The sequence below is a fragment of the Clinocottus analis genome, unplaced genomic scaffold, assembly GCF_023055335.1.
Source record: "Clinocottus analis isolate CAN_PGR_092001 unplaced genomic scaffold, fCliAna1.0.p SCAF_1, whole genome shotgun sequence".
Classification (NCBI taxonomy): Eukaryota; Metazoa; Chordata; class Actinopteri; order Perciformes; family Cottidae; genus Clinocottus; species Clinocottus analis.
The window spans coordinates 21,378,817-21,401,715 of record NW_027175820.1 but is presented as its reverse complement, the minus strand read 5'-3'; the positions used below and the strand labels follow the sequence as shown (position 1 = coordinate 21,401,715).

At 41.0% G+C, this 22,899-nt stretch overlaps 1 protein-coding gene across 1 annotated transcript in view; it reads right to left on the bottom strand.

Moving 5' to 3' along the window:
- Positions 1–869: 869 nt before the first annotated feature.
- map2k5 (mitogen-activated protein kinase kinase 5) overlaps positions 870–22,899 on the bottom strand; it is a 47,852-nt gene continuing 25,822 nt past the window's right edge. The window contains exons 18-22 of the mRNA XM_068571062.1: positions 20,580–20,606; positions 20,193–20,225; positions 14,073–14,134; positions 12,935–12,980; positions 870–1,333 (exon numbers count right to left, since the gene is read on the bottom strand). Coding sequence (XP_068427163.1) covers positions 1,232–1,333; positions 12,935–12,980; positions 14,073–14,134; positions 20,193–20,225; positions 20,580–20,606 — 270 coding nt within the window. The 3' untranslated portion in view covers positions 870–1,231. The remainder of the gene's footprint in view (positions 1,334–12,934; positions 12,981–14,072; positions 14,135–20,192; positions 20,226–20,579; positions 20,607–22,899) is intronic.

The following is a 22,899-nucleotide window of genomic DNA, read 5'->3' as shown; positions in this document are numbered from 1 at the left end:
TACACACAACTCACCATGTGGGTTGTCAGTGGTCTTTGGTGTTAAGTGCAGCGCCTTTATCAGCTGATCTCATTTGGCAGATCAGATAAAATAGCATGTTTTCTGGAGCGCGTGACACATCGTGCTTAAGGATTTACTAGTAAGTGGATAAAGCAATATCTTGGAATATAAAACGAGTAGGTTTATTAGTGATATAGTTTGTTAAGTTTCTCTTCTTGTCCATCATTTCTTAATGAATAGCCTGATAGCCCCTGAATGAAAATGGAGAACTGCTTCAGCACAATCTCCTCTCCGACTGTTCATTCAACGTCAGGCGTGTCTGTGCTAACGTGAGTAAACGAAGAGAAGCGTTAAAGGCGGGTTTAAACGGAGAGAAACCCTGGCTCCTCCCGATGAGTGAGAACATATCATCGGTTGGCCGGTAAACACGCGTCGCAAGAAAAGATGCATGTCGATATTTCATCGCACTCTGTAACGCTGCTTCAAAGTCATCACGGCTCTTGTTCACTCAAACACTCCTGCAGGAGAGAGGCGGAGCTTTGGATCCACTTGATGTCCCGACTTCACAACATTAAGGAACAAATGTTTCAGTCGGGGAATAAAAAAAAATGGCAGTTATTGTGGGGGAGGGAAGTAATGCTGTTTCAACCTAAGTCTGCTGAGGTAATAGACTACTTCACTGTAAAAACGGGCACACACATGGGCAGCTACTCACAGGCCTTAGCATTCACTCGAGGGCTGTCAACAGTGAAGCACGAGACGGTTATTTGAGAGACCGTCCCCCAGCGTATCGCGGTCGTACGCTTTTACGTTGCTTCTCGTCTCCTTTTGGAATCAGGATCATTCATCTCCGCTCACCGGACCTGCATGTCTACACATTCCCGACAAAGACGCGAGGCCGAAGCTGCAGATGGAGACCCGCATTGGAAAAAAAAAAGAAAGCGCAGACCCCTCTGCACTTGTTCTTTTGTTCTTGTGATGCAGAGATTAATTGCAAAGTTCAAAGGATGTGAGCTCCTTGTTGTCCCGGCAAAGGAGTGCTGTTAAATTATAAAAAATACTCACATAAAGCTTGTAACATCGAGTGATTTTTTGTCCATGTACATGGAGTCATTTGTACAGTGCATATGGACGTACGTGACCCCGAAGCCTTCGATAAGTGTTCAAGGGTTCAGGGCGGAGCGTCCTGGTTCGTCGTTGGCCGGACGGCGGCGGCGGCGGCGGCGGGACGTCAGACGTGTCCCTGAGCTCGCCTCTCCTCCAGACAGCGGCAGACCCACATGGACACCACCTCGGCGTTGCCGTCGTTAAACTGCGTGATGAAGGAATGGTCCTGAGGAATAAAGAGGACAGGGCAGGTCAAGCTCTCCATTTAGAGAAACAGGTAGCGGAGGACGTTTGGTGAAAATGTGTTTTAAATAGACTACACGCAAAACGTCAAAAGAAAATATGTGTATTTGTGGTTTTAGCCAATCCAAAACTGGGATTGGCTTTTTACTGACAATGAGCTGAACTAAACATTAAAGACACACTTGTATGACACATTTTCAAATTGAATGCAATGGCATGACATGTGGTCGACTTTTTTAGTTGACAGTGACTGCAATTAATTTTGCCAGACTGAAATTCCCCAAACCATATTTCCTTTGACCTTTTTTTTTAATTTTTACTTTGTCTAAAAAGGCACAGTTTGGATGTTTTGAAGTGGGGTCGAATGAGGTATTTCTCAATAGTCGGCGTATTCTCAACGGCCGGCTCGTCCCCAGACAGGAATGTCACAACGGGAACAAAGCAATGCTCTGCAGACGGGAGGGCAGCGGCTAAATGGAATTTAGCCACCGAAAAAAGAAGAAGAAAAAAAGAGTCGATATCTATTTAAATGTGGGCTGCATGTAGAATATTTTCAGCGCTTCAACTCGCCGCTAGACAACTCTTTCTGAGAAGGAGAGCCGGAGCCGTCACTTCCATCTGTGCCCTTCAAATTCAGCAACTCTTGTGTTCTGCGAGGTAAAATGATTGTTTTAGTCAAAAGGAGTCTGAGGAGAGCAAAGAGAACGGTGCCAGTTCCCCGTCGGCATCGGACTGCAAGATAAAGCGCTGAAACTCTTCTAAATATAGCGGGCACTTAAAGGGACGCTGCTGTTTTTTTAAGCGGGCTTTTCTTCGAGGTGGATGAAATAAGTTTTGCTGCTGCGATCCCAAACTATCCCAAAGTACTTTAAAAACTACTTAAGAGGTGAACTATCCCTTTAAATGCTCAACTAAATAAGACCTTTTACCTTCATTCAAGTGTTTGGATTCACTCGCACATTGTGTATATATCAAGTTATTTTGAAAAACTTCCAATAAAATTTCACAATTTCAATACACATTTTGATATTTGATGCTAATCACTAATCTTCCTCCTTATGTTTGACCTTCAGGAGAAAACGGACTGACGTGGCCGTAAAAACATAAGTAATGAGCTTTCTCATAAAACGGAAAAAAAATATGTTCTAACAGCCATCAAAGAAAGTTTATATCTATTCTGCAATATAATGTTTTATTATCAAACAGATTGGAGCCACAAACATTATGACACCCTTTATGTGAAGCGTTTGGTTTAGTTCTACTTGTATAATTATTCGAAAGCACGAATCAAGAAATAATAATGAAAAACAAATAAACTAAACAGGTACATCATTAAACCCTCTTAAATATTCATGTCCAACAGATTTGCTTTTAAATGCTTAACGCTTAAGTGATGGCTTGTCAGGGCATTTTAAAGAAATATCTTTGCAGTTTAACGATCTACATGAGTCATAACGGGGGTAAAATAAGCGTTGTAATAAAAAAAAAAGGCAGTAACACAAACCATCTTTGTCGACTATTTAAAAAAAAAAAAGGATACTTGAGGATATTCATTCTTTTATACAGTCTTAATCACAATCACTCCGTCAACAGTGCCAATAAATTAGCGCTGGAAAACCAACAAACGTGTGTTCAGCCTCGCCCGACTGGAAGCTCATCAAGTTTGTTCAGCGCTGGCAGTGTTCACTTGTTACTGCTGCAGCCCAGATGTCACATGTGATATCTCAGTGACGACGGTCCCAATCACCGGCCTCATCTGAGGGAGGTGAGAGGGAGGCCGGGGGGGGGGGGGGGGGGGGGGCTACGGACTCCCCGGACCGGAGCCAGAGGTCACAGAGGTCACACAGGGGTCAGAGGTGAGAGGCGAGGAGGTTGTAAATGAGACACTTCAACTGGGGGCTGAGCATGATTTTTATTTGTGGTGTCTCGATGTCCAATTAGATCAACGCCGCCGCGGCCGGGCCCGGTTTAAATGAACTTGTCAACACTGATTTCCACGATATCTGTCCTCGACCACAAGAGACTGTCACTGCTGATAGGAGTTCAGCTCCCCCGTAAGCCGGCCAGACACTGCGCACGTTATTTACTAATCCTGTACGCCGTTGTTAGCTCGACCACGACGCGTTTGAATCCGCCTCTCTGTACGGATCACGCGCTGACGACAGCGTGGAGCTCTTTTTTTTTTAACTCCGCTTTTCTGAGAAATGAGGAGCCACGGCGGCGGCCATTGTACCGAGTAACCGCTCGAGCTGCAAGACAGCCGAAACGGACATTCAAGAATTCCATCTAATAATTAGACGTTGCGACCTCGCCCCCAAAACGCACAACCCCAGGAATTTGACCCGATTCTCAAATTTCTTGGCGGTGACCAATTATCAAACATCTGGAGATGTTTGGTTTTTGGCCGCCACCTCCTCGAGGATAATCTCTCTCTTTCGAGGGACGACAAACTCCAGGTCGTTCACCAGCCGGTCGATGACGTGGTCCGTGTGGCGCAGGAAGTGATTTCAAAGTGAACACAGTGTTGTTTTGTCGACGTTAAAATGCCCGCCGGCAACACGCAAACTAGTGCACACAATGTAAGATTAGCAACAAAGTAGGACACGCTGGGAGTGACGGTCCACTTTCGTCCTCCTGGGATCCTTTCGCGTCTATTTGCGGTCACACTGGGAAATATGCTGAACTGAAGAACGTGCACCGAACATCAAAATAAAGTCACATGAAGGGTGAATACATTTGTGAGTTATCGTGCCATCGGGAAAAAAAAAAAAAAAAAAAAACCCTTTCAGAGATCTACTTTCTTTCACTTCTCGTTTCTCACGACCGTTACTTTTGACGGCGATGATTCAATCCCCACACGGTTGCGTCTGGGGTAGTTTTATATATTTTAAAGGAACGTGTGAACACATTCCCGCCTGCTCTAATCCTGCAAAAACTGTAAGGATTGTGAAGGACTGGGGGGGAGCCCCATCAATCCTGTTGTCCTTCTAATGGGCAGCTGGGGTTAACACAGTCTGAGGTTAATTACTCTCATATCAGTGCGAGCTTGTGTGTGTGTGTGTGTATGTGTGTGTGTCAGTATGAGACGGGTGGAGTGGACGCTCCTGGGTGCCCCTATGTGCTGAATACCCATCTCATCCATCATTCTTCTTTGCCTCTGTAGAGAGGGCGTAATACGGAAATAAAGAAGGAAGTCCTGAGTGATGTTTCCAAAAAAAAAACAGCTCTTCACCTCTGCTCCAGAAATTAACCCTGACAGCACAGAGACAACTGCTGGAATCGGACCCGGATGAAGGGGCGTGGCTCTCACACACACTTACACACTACAGTGAGTGTGCTAAGTCGCTGTAGAAACAACATTAACTCATGCAAAAACATGCAATGAGAACTGTTTTGTCTGAATCCACGGTTCAGGCCTGATCTTTCTCTCACTCAATGTATCCTTCCACCGACACACATATAAGCATGGATACCTAACTGAAAGTAGGGCCTGTAAATTGTGTTTTAAAAGGAATTAAACAGAGAAAGAGAGAGAAGCAGAAAAAAGCCTCCAAAAGTAAACTTTTTGCATGGTGTATTGTGGGATGGAGAGTCACTAAATGGACCTTGTGTTCCAAACTTTTTTAGCTAACGTGGACGAAAAGTTGAACCATTTTCATACAGAGCTCAGAAATATGGAAATCTAAGCCTCTCACATCTCCAACTGCATTCATTCATGTGATACAACGGAAAGCCCTGGAACAGCTATTAAATGGACTTTGCGAAGCCGTTGTTTTTGCAGAGTTAAACTTAATTGTCCTCATTTAGTTACAACTTAAATTAAAAATAGCAACAGATAAAACTCCCTGCATTAATGAGGTAGCGGGCTCACTCAGACTTTATGTACCATAAACACTGCTGTAGTGGTCCAGAGTGGCGCAGCCGGCAAAATCTCATCTGCTGCAAATATCAAGTACTTCTGACTTTGACTGGACATTTCAGACCGCTGATCTTTACAGGAGCAGGTGGCAACATGTGTATTCTGAGCACACATCTGGAAGAACACAGTAACCAAGCTCATGATATCTTTTTGGCTCAGTGGCCGTTTATTGTCAAGCAATGTGTTCTTCTTTAGTCTCAGGTCGCTTGTCTGTGAGCAGCCCAATCCAGCCGTGATGCTCCTCCTTCTTATGGTTTATCATCAAGAGTTTTAGATTAGATTTAGATAAAGCCCAAGGAGATGAACATAATGTATCGCAGAGGAAATGCTTCTCCTTTTACTCAGATTTGTTTTTCATTCCCACGACCTCTCAGGTTTTTCTTGCGCCCCGTCCACCCAACAAAAAAAGACGCCCAGGTTGAGAAGAATGCGACGAGACCGCAGACGTACAGTTACATCAGTGATGAGCTCAAGAGTCTTTGGTGCAGACACAACAGGTGCGTGCACACGACCACCTGATAATTAAAAATACCTGCGACTTAAATGCAGACGGAACATGTGAGTAAAGAGTTATACATGCAGAGTGGTCTGCTGCCGCGGCGCGTGGACGGAGGTGAGACGGAGGGAGGGACTCATTTCAAAGTTACATTAATCACCGTCTGGCCATCAAACTGAGATAATCACCTGCAACTGCTCCGCTCAAATAGAAATGGCCTAAACCCAGGGGAAATTCTACCTAACTGTTTAATTGTTTGAAGCCTTTGAAGGGTCTGTTTAATCTAAGATTAATTTATGCGATTTTAAATAACTCTACGTATGATTAATACGCTCAAAAGAAATTAAAAGGAGTTTGAGGCAATTATAACAAGAGGCTGGTCATCACCTCATTAGAATAGTGTTGGAAGAACAGTGTTTGTCTCTGTGTGTGTGTGCGTGTGTGTGTGTGTGTGTGTGTGTGTGTGAGTGAGATAGACAGGGAGAAGGGTGAAGAGGTAGAGAGAATAACTAGGTCTTTACAGATTTGCATGCTAATCACTCGCTCCCCCCGGAAACTGGCTGGCATTGGTTGGTTTGAACGGCGCGCGTGTGTGTGTGTGTGTGTGTGTGTGTGTGTGTGTGTGTGTGTGTGTGTGTGTCTGTGCACTTTGGTCAATCAGAGTGCAGTGGAAATGGAGGGCCTTTTTTTTTTTTTTTTTTACAATGCTCTAAACTTAATGGTCCAAGCAACTAATGCTACTTTCAAATCTATCTGCTGCTTTCAGAACTGTTTGCACAGTGAGGCAGCACTTTCTCCAGATAGCCACCTGTCAATGAGCCACAAAACTAAATGTTAGGCACCGGAATGGAAAGAAGTAGGGGAAAAAAAAAGAGGGTTGTAAAACAAGAGAGCCAAGCGGAGTAAGAGCAGCATCACTCGTTTAGTCCTCAACCAAGTGTGCAAAAGAGCAAAACGTCCACCGCAGCGGCGGGATTCATAGTGTGGAAGTGTGTGTTTTAGAGAAGACGTGTGTAGTCCAGACCTACAGAGGAAGGTAGCAGTGACCAGGAAAAACACACATATGCCGACATCCTCGGTGTTATTGAATCTCATAAGATACCAATTAATTATGGTTGAATTATGATTTCCATGATTAACTGACCATTTAACATGTACAGTATGCACAACAGTTGATTTTCTTTTTGCACCTGAACAAAAAGAAACCTTAAATTGGTCAATTCAAGGATGTTGGCTTGACATAAAAGGATTATTTCTTGTGCCGAAATTCATTTTTTTTTACTGTCCATGAAGAGTAATTTTGAATACGGCTCTCATTTAAAATGACGTGACCCAGCGGTTTGCGCAGCAGTGCCACACTGCAGTCCCCTGTACGTGTGAATGGGGTTCATGTCGAAGAAGACCCATGGGTGAAATGTGAAAACATTTGGCAGGGAAGGTGCTGACAGGAGAGTTTAGGGAGGCGGAGAGTGATTTGGAGAAGAGACAAGCGATGATACACAAGCATGCATGTGAGAATCCTTTTCGCACATCGCAGCGATGTAAACACCTATTCCTCAGACGTTAAAGCCGCTTCCAAAGTTTGAGACGCGATAACTAGAACTCATGCAAGACGTCACCCACAAAAAAAAACACATAAAGATGACTAAAAGTATAATGTAGTCTGTATTTGTACAAACAGTGGGGTTTATTCTGCTCAGAAATGGTGTTGCACAACGCAACATCTTAAAAAAACTGCTTTAACTGAACCATGTAAAGACGTGAACGCCAGGACAACAAAGACGAGCTCCAATACGGTTAAAAGACGGCTTAATGAGTGGCTCGATCTGCTAAGTTCTTGATCCTGAATAAATACTCTGAGAGCATCTGCTGCATCCCGCGGATGTCCAGGAAATAAAAAAGCACGGTGTGTTTTGCCTCGTGGCCTCCCGTCCACCGCGTGCCTTACTCTGCTTCTATGAAACAAACATCTTAAAACTACAGTACGTAAAAAAAAAGACAATCGCATCCTCACACACGTTGTCCGACATGATGGAGGAATGATAATAAATGGATTTATTAAATGACGGCGCGGTTTATGGCGGCTATAGAATGGATTCATATTAACTAGTCAGGGCGTGTTTGTTAACACCACATGTGTTTTTCTTACTGGCGCTTTAAGTGGACAAAACTTGACGCTATTCAGCTCCTATCTGTGTGTGTGTGTGTCTGTGTCTGTGTGTGTGTGTGTGTGTCCGTTTGTGAGTCGAAACTAGATTTAGGGACACAGGAGGGATTTCCTTTGTGAAAAACCGTGGGGCTCATCTGGTGTCTCCAGAGTTGAAAGGGGGCTACGAAATGTGTGCGTGTTTGTGCGTGTGTGTGTGTGTGTGTGTGTGTGTGTGTGTGTGCGCCTATGAATACAAAAGCAGAATAGGAGGGCTGCATTGACAAGGGTGCTAAAAGGCTGTGTGAAGGCTGCTGGCTGGGGAACGGGGGGATGATGGGAGGGGGGGCTGATGAAATGTCCATCAAATCACAATCAAAGAACATACGGTTGCGGGATCATCACTTCCATTTGCTGTTTCTCTCAAAACACACAATGAAAACATGCAAAAACAAGCACATCGATACGCAAAATAATATTACCACCAAGCATTATATTTTCTGTCTTTCCTTACCCGAAAGCTAATTAAATACGTCAATAGGCTCTTGCACACAAACCAGGCCTCCCATTGGAGGAGAAGAGGGGGGAGAAAGACGGCCTGTTCAGAACCAAAAGCAAGAAACCTCAGACAGGATGGGTCATCACCAAATACCTGCAGGCGACGTCCTGGGAGCGGGCCAATGGAAAGTCTCCTCGAGCGACCAACGTCATGAGCTTATGATGACAGGATAAGGTGTCCACCATGAAAGATGCATTAGTATAAGGGGAGAAAAACACAGACGCACTCTCCTCTCTGATGGCTCATCATGCGCTTCTTTGCTAAAGAAAAAGAAGGAACCGCTAGCGGAGGTATTGATGAGCGTGATACAGCCAGACCGTTAGATATTTATTCGTCATGAGTCGTGCCGTAAAGCTGCTCAACATTTCCATCGGTGTTCAGGTATCGGATTACAAGCTGATGATTGGCTGCCGATCGAAACCGGGACGGTTTTCAATTGATCGCCACGACCGGCCGATCATATTTCACTCACTCCATCGGTGGGAAAGTTCATTAACTAATAGATTATTATTGTATGTCCTCACTCACTCACTGTTTGTGGGGTTCTTGTAGTTTGTGTTTTGTGTGAGCTCACCAAATCAAATTTATATCAACTGCTTTGAAAGTTCATTTCAGTATTTCATCTTGAACATTTAATATACAACTTCACTTAAAGCTATGGTACAGCCAAGACCAAAATTGCCAGGATTTTAGTCATCGTAATATTGTGGGGTTTTTTGTGGTGTTTTTACGCAACAATAAAAAGATGAATAACAAAAAGATTTCTGATTTCACTAATTGGTAAATGTACAAATGTTTTATCTAGCACCTCAATTGTATGTATTCAGACTGGTGTCTTATGATATTGTAGCTGAGCCTGAGTTTCTGTAGGTTTTCACATTGTTGCAGAAAGAAAATACAACACTTATCAGAGAAAATGATTCTTTATGGTAGTAAAGTGACGTCATTTTTGCATTGAGGTTTAAAACCAGCTGCTGCAGGGCACGCTATAGTTATTACATGAGGGAAACACACCTCTTTAATGCTCATCCTGTTTTCTTTAATTTTCTCTTAGCACAACTGTGTACTGTGCATGCTCCCTCTCGATTATTTCATGATGGGAACAAACCGTAGCATTAACTCCATAAAAAAAAAAGCTTTTCCTTTCACTGCACAGCAGTCAGGTGACGTGATGAAGTTGAACTGATTAGGATGAAATATTAATAGTATGCACGCACGTAGCATCCAGTGCAAGTGGTTGTCGCACACTGTGTCGAGCTTCAGGGACAGAACCCATCAAGAGCTCGCGTGCAATCAAACAGCAGCCCTTTAAAGAACGTCTAATAGGATAAAATCCAAGTGAAAATAATGACGTCAATAAAAGCGATACCAGTGATTAGAGAAACCACATGCTGAAACCTGATGAGCAAACCAGAGCTACTAGGTGAGTTTGTATAGACATAAAACAACATTATTTGCTCAGTGTCTACACTGTTGTGTTATTTTCCTGCATTACCTTCAAGGAGGAATGAGTTGCAGCGATAAAAAAAAGAGAAAAGAAACGGAGAGCACTTTCTGTAAAGCAGAGGGAGAGGAGAGGAGGAGAGCGGTGGCTCGCTGCATTAACATACAGATAGAATAGGTAAAGAGTTTTAATGTACTCAGGAGGCTGGGGGAATGGGGAGGTGGAGTGAGAGGTGGGGAGGAATAAGGGAAAGAGGAGGAGGAGGCGAGAAAGACAATCAGCAGCCTGGTGCCACAAAGGCAGGCATCCATGACCTTATATCTCAGTTCAGGAGGAGGAAAATGAAAGGCCTACAGGAGGACGGAAATATAGGTAAAGGAAAGGCGAGAGGGATGGAGAGAAAGTGAGTAGAAGAGAGAGAGAGAACTGTAGACATTTAAAAAAAAGAAAAAGAGCACAGGGACCACAGTGATTTTGAAGGAAGTGGGGCAGAGGAGGGAGAAAGTGAGAAAAAGGAAACATTGACAGGGGGGATGAAAAACAAAGCATTTAAAGAAACAAAATAGGAGGAGAAGCGGTGTGTGCTCCATCCAGCACACACCGATCAGTTTGGGATGAATTCATCAGTGGAGGACTGATATTGTCTGATAAATATCAGAATATCGGTGTGACCCATCATGCCCTTGCACTACTTTGTGTTGGAATGAAGCTTTTGGTTGTGAAAGCAAGTCATGAAGGACGCAAGGAACCACAACGAGACACTTCTGTCTCTCTTTAAAAACAAAAGCACTTGAAAAGATACGCAAAGCGGGAAAAGACAAAGAGAGCAGAGGATGTTGATCTGAGCTGTCACTCAAACTAAAAACACAACATCTCCAGAATATGGAGAGACGAGGACACACAAGTATTAACAATACGAGTCAAAGGGGTCGAATAAAAAAAAAAAAATCGAGCCGCTCAACACGATCACAAGTCTAACTTCCCTGAAAGTGACAGTGCGTGGTCTCTCCTTCCAGAGAGCCACTTCTGTCTGGAGGCCAGAATTCCCAGTGAGTGTCTAGACAACATTTCCCTTTACTCCTCCTTTTCTGGTGTGAGACTACGAACACACAATCTGTTAGCAGCTCTGCATTTACACCCTCCAGCCCCACAACACAGCCCTCCGCACCTCCGCTCTCCGAGGACCGAACTGTCGCTGTCCTTGGTCCTAACACAGAAACCGCAGCGTGTTGCAACTCTTAAAAGGCAGTTTGTGCAAACTGCCGTGGCCTTGTGTGCAAACGCTAGAACAGAGCGAAAACCCTCCGACGCTGGGATGGAGGCGTGGCCTGTGAACCGCTCATTGACGGAAAGAGCGGGAACTACGTGAAGTCTTCTCCCTTATTTATAAAACTAATGTTCCAGGGTCGCAGCGTAAATGATCTATGGCTTTGGTATTTTAATATTTACATGAAAAAAAACACACCTACATGTATGTACAATATTAAGCCAGTGAGAGATGGTACAACAGACTCATGTTTTTAATGTTATGAATACCTTTCTATACGTTTTAAACCCCCTCCCCTTATCTACACTGTGGCATCTTTCACTCGGTCCTGATGTGATAAAGATTTAATATTCAGACCAGTAAGAATTGTCCCCGAGCGTGCTTCATCTGTTGCTCAGAGGGTTTTATTTGGGTCTGAGTGAACATTGGAGCCGGTCATGTTTGGTTGAGGCTTCGTCACATACAGTACGTTATGAAGACCTTTTGTACAGAGTTTGATTCGTTATCGCTGGGATTATGTTATTTAAATGTGTTGTAATGCTCTCAGTCGTCTTTATGTGCATTCTCACGCTCATGTACGACAAAATTCTTAATCTCGATTATACAATTTTCAAATAAAAGCTGATTCATCTTCATCCAGCATTTAGGATATTTAAATGTTATTTAATTTGTTTGCATTTCTATTAAATTATATAAATGAATTGTGCTGCTACCGTATAATATCTTAGGAAACGGATTGATGGATTCTTTAACTATATATAACTATATATATATAGATATATAGATAACTATATATAGTTATATATATATAACTATATATATAGATATATATCTATATATCTATATATATAGTTATATATATATATATATATATATATATATATATATAGATATATATATAGATATATATATATATATCTCTATATATATCTATATCTATATCTATATATATATATATATATATATATATATATATAGTTATTTCCTATTCAGATTAGAAATGTTATTATTTCAGTTAGGACATACTTTATAAGCTACACACTGACAGACTATTTAATGTAACCTGGATGTTGTGCAGGCTATAAAATATGTATGTAAAGAAAAAGGTGGTGTGCCATAAACTGGAAATCTGAACAAGTGATTGACATTTATGATTAAAAGAAAACAGCACTTGCCTCTACATTGCTCTAATTTTGCAGATGAGACACATGAGGTCACGATGGTGACATCAAACTTTTCAGAATTTGTGAATTAATTATGTTAGAAGTTAAAACGATGAAGTCAACATGGGCACGCTTTCTTACCTTTTCATGCACAAAGACACAATTAATTTCCCCTCGCTCAAATGTTCATTTTGAAGTCAAAGTTAATTTTGAAAAACTAAAATGATTTAACTTTTGCACAACAGCTAGGCTTGATTAATTCAGGGGGAAACCACTGCAGTGAATTCAACTAATTATTGCTGAAGTAGGTCTCCGTCCCACCTCAAGGTTTTTCCCTCTGACATCTTTCATTGGGAGGAAAAAGTTCATTACTGTTGTTTCCACATCACAGCAATCACAACTTTGAGGGTCCTTGACCCAAAACACCTCAATCATTGCAAAACAATACAATTGTATATTTCAAAAGCGACACAAATAATAGAATGATGTTTAATTGAATTTCTGTTGGAATGCATGAATATAACCACCGTCTCTATGCTTATGTGTTGTGGTCCTTGAGACTATTTAATGAAAGTCTTGTTTTAACTTACCATAAGGTTATTAGGGGTAGGCCTTTCTTTGGGTTGCCGCCGCATACTGAAAAAACGATACAAGCAGTGTGAATCAAAACACTATTCAAACTGTGTTTGTAAATGTGTAAAAGACGCTTTTTTCTTCTTCTTCTTTTTCCACCAGCATCATTTTCATTTATGAATGACTATTCAAGAGGAGCCGTACGTGGCACAGAATGAACTGAAAGAGAGGGCTTGACAAACAATAAAGACCACAGAGTAACATCTAACAACACAGCACATGTAGTTCAAAAAGAATCATTTCATTCATATTTTAATTAATATTTCTGATAATTTAGAAAAACTAAAATTGAAGCAGTTGCCGCATTCATTCAGTGGATGTGTGTGTGTGTGTGTGTTTCTATGAGTATGTACAAAAGGGAATTAGTGCAGGGACCTGTGTGCGGTTCACCATGTAACTGGTTTGTGTATCACACAGATTGGGCCACGGCCCGCTAAGAATAGCCTGTGAGAAGATAATGCCAGACCTGCACCAGGGCAGGTACCTCAGTCTGTCCTGAGAGAGAGAGAGGTGCCCTGTTTGAGTAAATAAAGCAGGCATGGGGATAAACAACAGATGGTAAACACACACACACACACATACACACACGCGCGCGCAGTTTGCATGTGGTTTGGGTGTGTGTGTGTGTCGATGTGTGTGCAACTGTAAAGGTTACGAGAGGCTAATGAATTGGAGGCAAGCACAGGGTAAACACTGTCTTTGTCCTGTTACATGAGATAAACCAATCATTCCTTGGCTTTTTATTCAGTATCAGCAGCACTGGGTATCATAGTTAAAACCATTATAACCACAGTGCATTAACGCACTTTAATGCCATTGTATTACCATTGTACCTTTGATTCACCGAACATCATTTTGTGCGCCTACGTCGAATGTGCTCTTTGTAATTTTTCAGTCGGGCTCTGTGGGGCTCAGGTGTCCGACTGCGCCACACACATTACGCTATTATGAACTACAATCACAAACAAACGCACTGCGCAGTCAACAGCCATTGCAAACAGACGCGATGCCTTTTCAAATCTGAGGGGGTTAAATAAAAATAATGTCGGTGTCCGTCCTTCCAGAAACAAAGCATTTTAAACAGGAATGACTCACCACTGAGTGATGAAGTGAACAAACTTCTCACTGAACTGGCCGACAGGAAGCACTGGAGGATCCTGTGGAGAAGAACAGAAATATTTAAGTATGATTTTATACTGGGATGAAGTAATATATCCCAGATATACTGGGACAACTCTCTGCACTAACTAAAGGATCCTAAATCTTAACTATATGTGACTTAAATTAAAACAATTACAGGGATAGGAACGAAGATTGAGGTTAGCCATAGTTTAGATTAATTCCGTTGGAAAATATTAAACCCAATTCAAATGCAATCCTACCTGTGTTATGCAATATAAACAAACAATGGTATAATAAAACAGTTTAATTTTTAACTTTGAATCAAAATCAGTATCGAGTTTAAACCTCGATAAAAAGCTGAATTGGTAGGGCTTTACAAATCTAAATGATCATAAACTGTTGGGGTGAGAACTTTTCTTATTGTTCTCTTGGGGAAACGGTTCAGAGGACTTATGATCTAAGACTAATGCTCCGAAATACACTTGATTAGTTAGATGAAGAAGAAAAAATTGACCATATTTTTCCCACAAGAGAAAGAAAACTATAAATAAATTAACACATACACACAGAGTAACAGCATAAGAGGTACAAACTGGTTCTGCCAAAAAACTACAGCAAGATTTTCCAACAATTTCTAGTGTGTATAAATAAAAAAAAAGACGCAAGAGTTTAATAAGATCAACACCAATTAAACAAATGCTAACACAAGATACTGTTCAAAGAGTATATCATGTTGAAGAGCCTGGATTCAGGGAAGTTCAGAGTGAAGTATCTTTCTTGTGCAAACACTTGAGTGTTGGACCTTCAAGGCTACGCTCTCCTCTCGCTCTCCTCTGCATTCAGGCATTGAGTGGTGATTGGCAGTGAAGTTAATGTGCAACACCTGCTGGGTGACAACGTTGGTCCCGTTGGGTCAACCAATCAACAAAGCCGACGATTCAAAAGGTGAAAGTTCAAATGTAAAAGACACTGCTGTGTGTTAAAGCTGTCGTGGTTTGGGTTTCTACCACCACCACTGAACAGTACTTCATTGAGATTTGCAAGACGCACCAAAATAATTAATACACCTTTTTTTGTTGTTGCAAACAATCATGCTATTTTTTTTTTGCATCCTTATATTCCCTCTGTTGCACTAACAGTTGTGGAGCGACTCACTGGCAGACGGTATGTTTTCAGAGTTTGGCTAAAGTGAGAGGTCGCGGGGGAGAAAACGTGACGCAACGACAAGGTTTGGTACGATAGGAAAATGGCGGTTGTTTGGATCCATTTTACAAAGCTGTGAAGAGAGAAAGTAAGTGTGAAATGTCGCTAGGAGAAAAGCGTAAAGAATTCTCAAATTCTCAAACGATACGATTAACTATCTATTTTACTGTGAACAATTCATGTATTTTACAGCACAACCTTTCCTGCTTAAAAAAAAGGCAGTATATATATATATATATATATATATATATATATATATATATATATATATATATATATATATATATATATATTTTTTTTTTTTTTTTTTTTCCATCCATTATGTCAACAGAAGCCAAAACCAAACTGTTCAAACTACTAAAATGTTCATCTTTAACAACGAAAGACTAAAAAGAGACCATATTTGTCTAAAACTCACTTGGACTTTTCATCTCAGAACGACTAAATATTGCTGCCAAATTAACAATATGAATAAGCGTGTGTGTGTGTGTGTGTGTGTGTGTGTGTGTGTGTCAGGCTTGTGACATGTCGTCAATGGAGGGTCTTTGAACCGTGTCATGTAGAACAGCTGGGCCAGACTGCCCCTCCATTACTGCCCTTCACCTCATCACTCCATCCATTCCCCTAGTCTCACTGTGCTTCTTTCTTTTTGCCGGTTGTTAATATTTACTTATTTTACTCTTAATGTCCTTGGAGAGAGAAATCGGACCACTGCGTAGCAGAAGCAGTATCAAATTAACACCTGTATTCTCTTTTTTTCTTCTTCTTCCTCCTCTTCTCAATGCCATTGAACTTCGGAAGAGAGCAGCAAATGAAATTGTGTGTGAAAAGCCCAGATGAGCATTTTCTTCTTTTAAAAATCTTCCAATACTTGATAATTGCTGAAATGTAGCATCCTGCATCCTGACACAGAGCATGTGCACCAGACCAATGTTATCTGGGATACAATATCAGACAATATCAAGACTAAGTTGACCAGAAAAGAGTAGGCGTTAAGTCCTACAAGATTTACAATATGCACCGCAGTGACATCCAATGATATGAACAAAGATACACAAAGTACTCAGATATGCACAAAAATCATAAGGCCTGGGTCCACAACCAGGCGTTTATTCAAATGCGGGGAATTAAACCTCTTTACATCCGAAGCCCCGCTGTGCCATTAAAAACACCTCTGGGCAGTGTTCGCTATTCCTTAATGCTCTGATCGGCAGGCTCCCGCAAAGCATGATGCATGAACCCATTTAAATTAACAAAGGAATGGGTTCCCTTCTAATCTCACTGCACTTCACAGTGCTGCCGCCGCTTGGATGAGCAATATATCATAGCGCATGCACACACACACACATACACACAGGCGTACACAAACAAATGCCCTTGAGCAATGCACACCACAAGCCTGAGTGTACACTCCGTTTAGAGGGAGAGTACCAAACAATTTGCAGCCACTGTACTATGGTGTACACACGCACACACACACACACACACGCACACACGGATCAACTGGACCCACAGTATTCCGTAAAGTGTTGCCTACACAAACTCATTTACGTGTTGTGTAAGCTCTGTATCCGATACAAAATCTCTCTCGGCACTTTCCCCCGCATATTTGCATGCACCTTTTTTTCGCAGGCACAAACACACACTTATGCATGTATTCATGTCTCCAGCAGAGAGGAACAACGCTAAAGCTTTGATGTGGCAGCAGGCGATGGCACAAAAGACAAGCAGGCTGATGAAAGTGGCTTGTCTGTGCGAATTATTCCTCTGGTTGTCAGTGCGCTCCACTATGAGACAGAACACACACTACGAGGGTACAAGGGTACAAGTAAATATACATGTCATTGCCATGAAGCAATTATTAGGCAAAATTAGATCAGTAATTACAGACTTGAAAATAAAGTGGGAGTTCTTTATTAGTGGAGCCACTTGCTATTCAGCACACATTAATGGCACATTAATGAGGGTGGACAGCGGACAGATGGTGGGAACAACTACAGGGAACTTCTTGTTCAAGACATTTTTCTTCCCTGCCATACACTGATACCAACACATCTTTCAAAAGAGGCACGAGATGAATTCATTGAAATTGAACAACCATGAGGTTAGGTGTTAGGGCGATTATATCTATAAAAACATTCTAGAAATGTCGAGCATTTATATTTTTCTTTGAATTTGTCTTAAATGCATTCCAGCAATATTTACGTCAGTTTGTTGACGCTTTTTCATTCAGGTCCGTGCACGTGGGAGCGAACCGCTGTTTCACCATCATGGAGAGGTCACAACATGCGAAAACTGTCTGTCAACTTTGCCACAACCCGGTCCCGATTGCAGACATGCGTAGTGATATCATGAGATATGAAATGTCATCTATCGTGATGTTGTAGCCACATTGCAAAGCTCATCATAATTGAATTGTAGAAAAATATACAACTGGTGAATGGTGTCACATAAGGCCACGGTTTCTAAAAAGCAATATTACTTTTTAACTTGTAATATGGCTTGATACTGCTTGTTAAGGGAGAAAATGTGTATTTGTAACTTATAAATGTCCATCTATCTGGTAAGCTGTGACTTGCAACCACTTTGACAATTTCTTTTGTAATGAGGTCATGATTTTCAAGGTCACTCACTTGCCACAAAACATATTTTAGAATCTTTGTTCCTCTGTGTTGCGACCTTTACATTTGAAATTCACATCTTATTATCTCCTTATCTATCTGTATTTTTAGGTTCAGGAGACTCAAATCGTTATGTGATCTTTATTCTCAGCCATGCCTCACTGTGTGTTTGTGTGTGATAGGAAAAGAAAGGAGAAAAGAGGCAGATTGGTACACCCCCCCTTCTCCTCCACACACATACCTCTAGCTACAATCATATTAATGATCCACTCACAGAAGCCTATTACTCATTCAGCCATTAAAGCAACTTTCAAATCACCAGTGGATAAGTCACACACAATATCAAAGCATCACAGCCAAAGAAAAAGGTATTTGGATCACATCCACAATATGTACTAATAGGCAATACTTACTAAATGTTAATGACTCAGGTATAACTTATCACATCTGCCACGATGTTAAAGTTAGGTGTGTGTCGCTCAATTAAAAATATCTTCGCTTTAAATTAAATACGCCATGTTATCAGGGACAGTTTACAATGCCTTTAAATTTTACACGTTGTACTATAAAGATATTAAACTGTTTTTGTTTCGTCCCAGCTGAAGGTGCGAGAGAGTTCTTTGGCTAAAAGCTGAATACAAAAAATAACAATAATATAACCAAGATGGGGAAAAAAGCATGAATGACCTTGAGATCAGGTGTTTCTTTTAGATGCTACACAGTTGGTAAAAACATGATTGTAAAAGCCTGATCAACTTTGTTCAAATCAAAGGTCACTGTCAAATGTAACACCTGGGTTTGTGACAGCAGGCTGGGCATTCGTCAACAGGGAGCAGAGATCGGGATGTACTTCGACAGACACAAATAGGCAAACGGAATTAAAAGAAACACATCAGTGTATTTTGGAGGATTTCTTTTCATGAGTCTAAAAGGAAGACCTGTTATGGAAGTAATACGGTCTAAAAACTAAAAATTGACCAGTGCATGAAAAACAAGGTTTCTGCGTCTACCTTTAAAGAAGTTCTGAACTTCTCTGGGTCGTCTACTGCACATTTAGCTGTGCATACACACTAACTCTAGTGCCGTCTTCAACCTTTAAAGTCCATCGGAGCGACTTCATCTTTCTAAAGAGTGCTTATGCTCTCTTCCCTTCCTGCAAAGCGCTGCATTACCCAGGACAGTAAGGTAGTGCTGGCTCGCCGGGGACAACATAAATGTTCTCTCGCCTCAAGGGGAGGAACAGGACAAGGCACAGGAAAAATAGTTTTGAGTGATGCCTCTGTCTAGCTGACTAATGAACAGTTCAGCCGAGGTCAATCCATTACAACCAAAAGCATTTAATTATTAATTACGGCTAAAGCCATAGGCAGTTAAGGGCAAGTGACATTGTATGTTGAATGTGCGATATAGCTGGTGAGGAGGTTTGGGAGGCTGGTTTAGGCTGCGGAGCTGTTGTGGCATTTCTTCTATTAGTGCACGTCAGCAAAGAACTCAAACAAAAGGAGAGCGAGAGAGAGGATGGAAAGGTTGCGATTGCTGCTTTTGAGGAAAAGGCAGTGGGAGTTCACACATTCATGTACACTGACATAATAAAAGAACTTGTCCATGCATCAAGACATCAAAAACTGTGTGTATTTATGTTTGTTTTTTTGTGAGAGGGGACATGAGAGCGTTTCAGAATCAGATGTAATCGAGGTAAAGTCGTCATAGAGAGGGTCATAAAGACGGCCGACATCCCCTAAAACTCATTTCATCATATACTTTTGTCTGTTTCTTTGTTTTGCTGTTTCTTTTTTATGTTACAATGAATTACAAGCACATTGTGAAATCGTTGTAAAGTGGAAGACATTGAATAAAAGATAAACGGCAGATTATATTTTAAGAAAGAAAAAGAAAAGTGATATTTTGTTTCAAAACACAGCTTAAGAATTTCGACCTTCTGTATTGGTCGCGGTTTTGTCTGTTGATCTTAGTTATTTTTGCGTATTCCCTTTAGTGAATAGTCCTGTTTAAACAAATGCTTCGGTATTGGCTCTAGTACACTGCTTTGTTGCTGTATATGTGTGTGTGTCACTCATGACAGGTCCAACCTCTACAGTAATGTGCGTGTGCATATGTGTATTGCCTGAGGCAGTTGCATAGGGTGAAGGGTTGAGTGAATGGGGAGCAAAGCCGCCTGAGTGGTTTGCTTCATTAGGAAACAAAATATAAGCTTTCCGGGCCATTAGGACTGACTTTAGATGCAAAAGCACATAAGACGGCGACTCACCTCATCAACGATGCATTGCAGTAACTGGAGAGGCTGGAAGAGGAGAGACACAGGGAGATGAAAAAAACATGTCAGCCTACATGGGATTTCTTGGCAATAGGGAAAATCAATAGTGTGATAAAAAAAAGAAGTATCTACTTAGATTAATCAAATGCAGCGAGCTCAGGCAAAGCAATCCTTCAGCTCCTGCATGTTTTTATTATTCCATAATGGCACCTAATGTAATACTAGCAGTTTATCCACAATCTAATATTTCACTGCAACAACAAAAAAATGCAATTTTAGTGGGGGTTTTCTTCCAAATGAGAGATTCAACCAAGAGTAACAGACTATAGAGTGGGGAAACCTCCATTTTCTTTATTCCTATTGTAAAGCAATAAAACTTACCATTAAAGATCCTTGATTTTTCTGAATCTGTAGGACAAGACAGAGAAGAGGGGACGAGGCAATATGTAATTAGCGTGTCATAATCAAGACGTTGCACTTGGACACATTATGATCACTAGGGGAAAATTATTGCTTTCCTGTTGGCAATTTGTGAGTATGCGTTAACACCATTTACATAATGAAAACACACAAATGTTAATGGCCTTCTTCTCATTTGTGGAGAATGGGGGTAAAAGATCCACTAATGCTAATTTTCAGAGTAGTACTTTATTCATACCCTCCAGGTTATCGAGATGTGCTGGGATAACTGTTACAAACAGCAAGCTTTGTAATGAGCGTGCTCAATGTGTCGATTTCTCAGGTACAGCACTGACAATAAACTGGCCAGGACACGGTAAGTTACCTGCGTAATGATGGCAAGACGGTTGCCAGGAGAGAGGGAAAAAAAAAAGTGATTTGAGAGGACATCTTTAAAAAGGTGCAGACAAAAATAACCCCAGATAACTACTAGTGTTGGGCTTGGAGATCACAGGAAACAAGATGTAGAAATACACATCTTATATGTATTTGACTTATGAAATGCACGTTCTGTGGCCACTTAAAATCAAAACATATGACAGGAAAAGAATATGAGCTCAAACAGGAACTTTTCAACGGGAAGATCTTCGACACTGAAGATGTGAGATACTGTCTTAAAATGTCACTGACACTGCAGCAAATCTACAAAAAAACATTTAGTTTTTCCTGCGTGAAACCCCCCGGGGGGCTGAATTCATTAGAACAATCAGTTTTAATTTCTGAAAACCTACATTTATACCTCCACCATATAGACTAAATTATAAAAGCCCTGAAAACTCGGCTCAGCTAAATGTCTGAGAATGTTTGGTAAATAAATTGCTCATTTCTCTGGATCTTTTGACAGTGCATTAGAGCACTTATTGATTCACTCAATTAAATACAGGTTTCCACACTCTGCAAATACCAAGAGACTCCTAAACTGCCTCTATATCCAGTTTTGCCTGATTCAGACACATTAAAGGCAACTATGGAAAACGAATTTGTTCAGAAATAATTACTAGGACAAAATTGCGTGCTGCTCCAGGGGTTGAAATTGGATAGTGGGAGACTAACTTATTCAAGCATAATTGAGCACTTATTCTTCTTGTACGAGGTAGCTTGACCACATATCAAAACGAGAGCTTTTAAAAGGCCTCCTTATCTTCTCCTCTGAACAGTCTCATCACTGCGGGCTGATTATCTGGGAGACATATTCTTTTCTGCGTGTTTGTCCTGAGGCCAAGCATTGCTTAATTAATATGACATTTACACTTAAAGGCTTTCCAATAATTAATTTCTTCACATTTTCCTCTGATAGCTGGTCTGAGAATAGCAAACAAATGTACGTTCGACAAGCAAGGCTGTTGTGTTTGTTGCAGAAGGTGAGAAGGGACCCACGTCCTGCAGGACTGCATCAACTGTGTGTTTCACTAACGACAAGGTAGTTGTGTAGAACATTAGCTTGATACAAGCTCCCTGATGATTTGTGAGCCATATCCAGATTTTCCTTTTTTTTTTAAGTGTCGCAGTTATAATAAGAAGTCACAATTTGGGGATATTAAATGATTTGTTCCTTTTAAGAGCCATTCAATAAACACGTCTAAAAGATCAGATGCATAGTTCCCCCTTCAAGAATTTCAAAGACATTTCTTCAAAGGTAAATAATCTGAACACTTATACAAAAGGCTTCCTTTGTGATCAGAACATGTATGTTTTGGTTACGGGAGCAGACTCGGGCTACATGGAGATGATTATTATCTCCCATTTATTATCACTATAACAAATGGGGGAAAGGTCAGAGGTCATATTCTTTGTTCTTCTCTTTACTATTAATTCAACAATTAAAGTCACTCTGTTAGTTGGGGATAAATGTTGTTCTTCTCTGATTTCCCCCAAACTGAAAAGCCTATTTAGCCTCACGCTTACCTGTTTGATTGCAATATAATTAGCTTCACCAATGTAAAAATACATACTAAAAATAACGTCTTAATAATCAGCTCGACAGGGAAGCAGTATAGTAGGTTATGCAGCTATTGTGCATTATTAAATATGTGTTGGGGACGATAGTGAGAGACGTGGTGAAGCTTGACATACCTAAGATTGAGAAGGAAAGCTCAATGTTTTTTCAGATCATTTGTAAACTAATCTAAAGCCTACAAGTGACGCTTAATGCACTAATAATTACTTAAAGAAGAACAACTTCCCATGGAAAGTATAAACCGGTTTGTCATAAGGTGCTGAACAATTACAGCAAACATTGTTT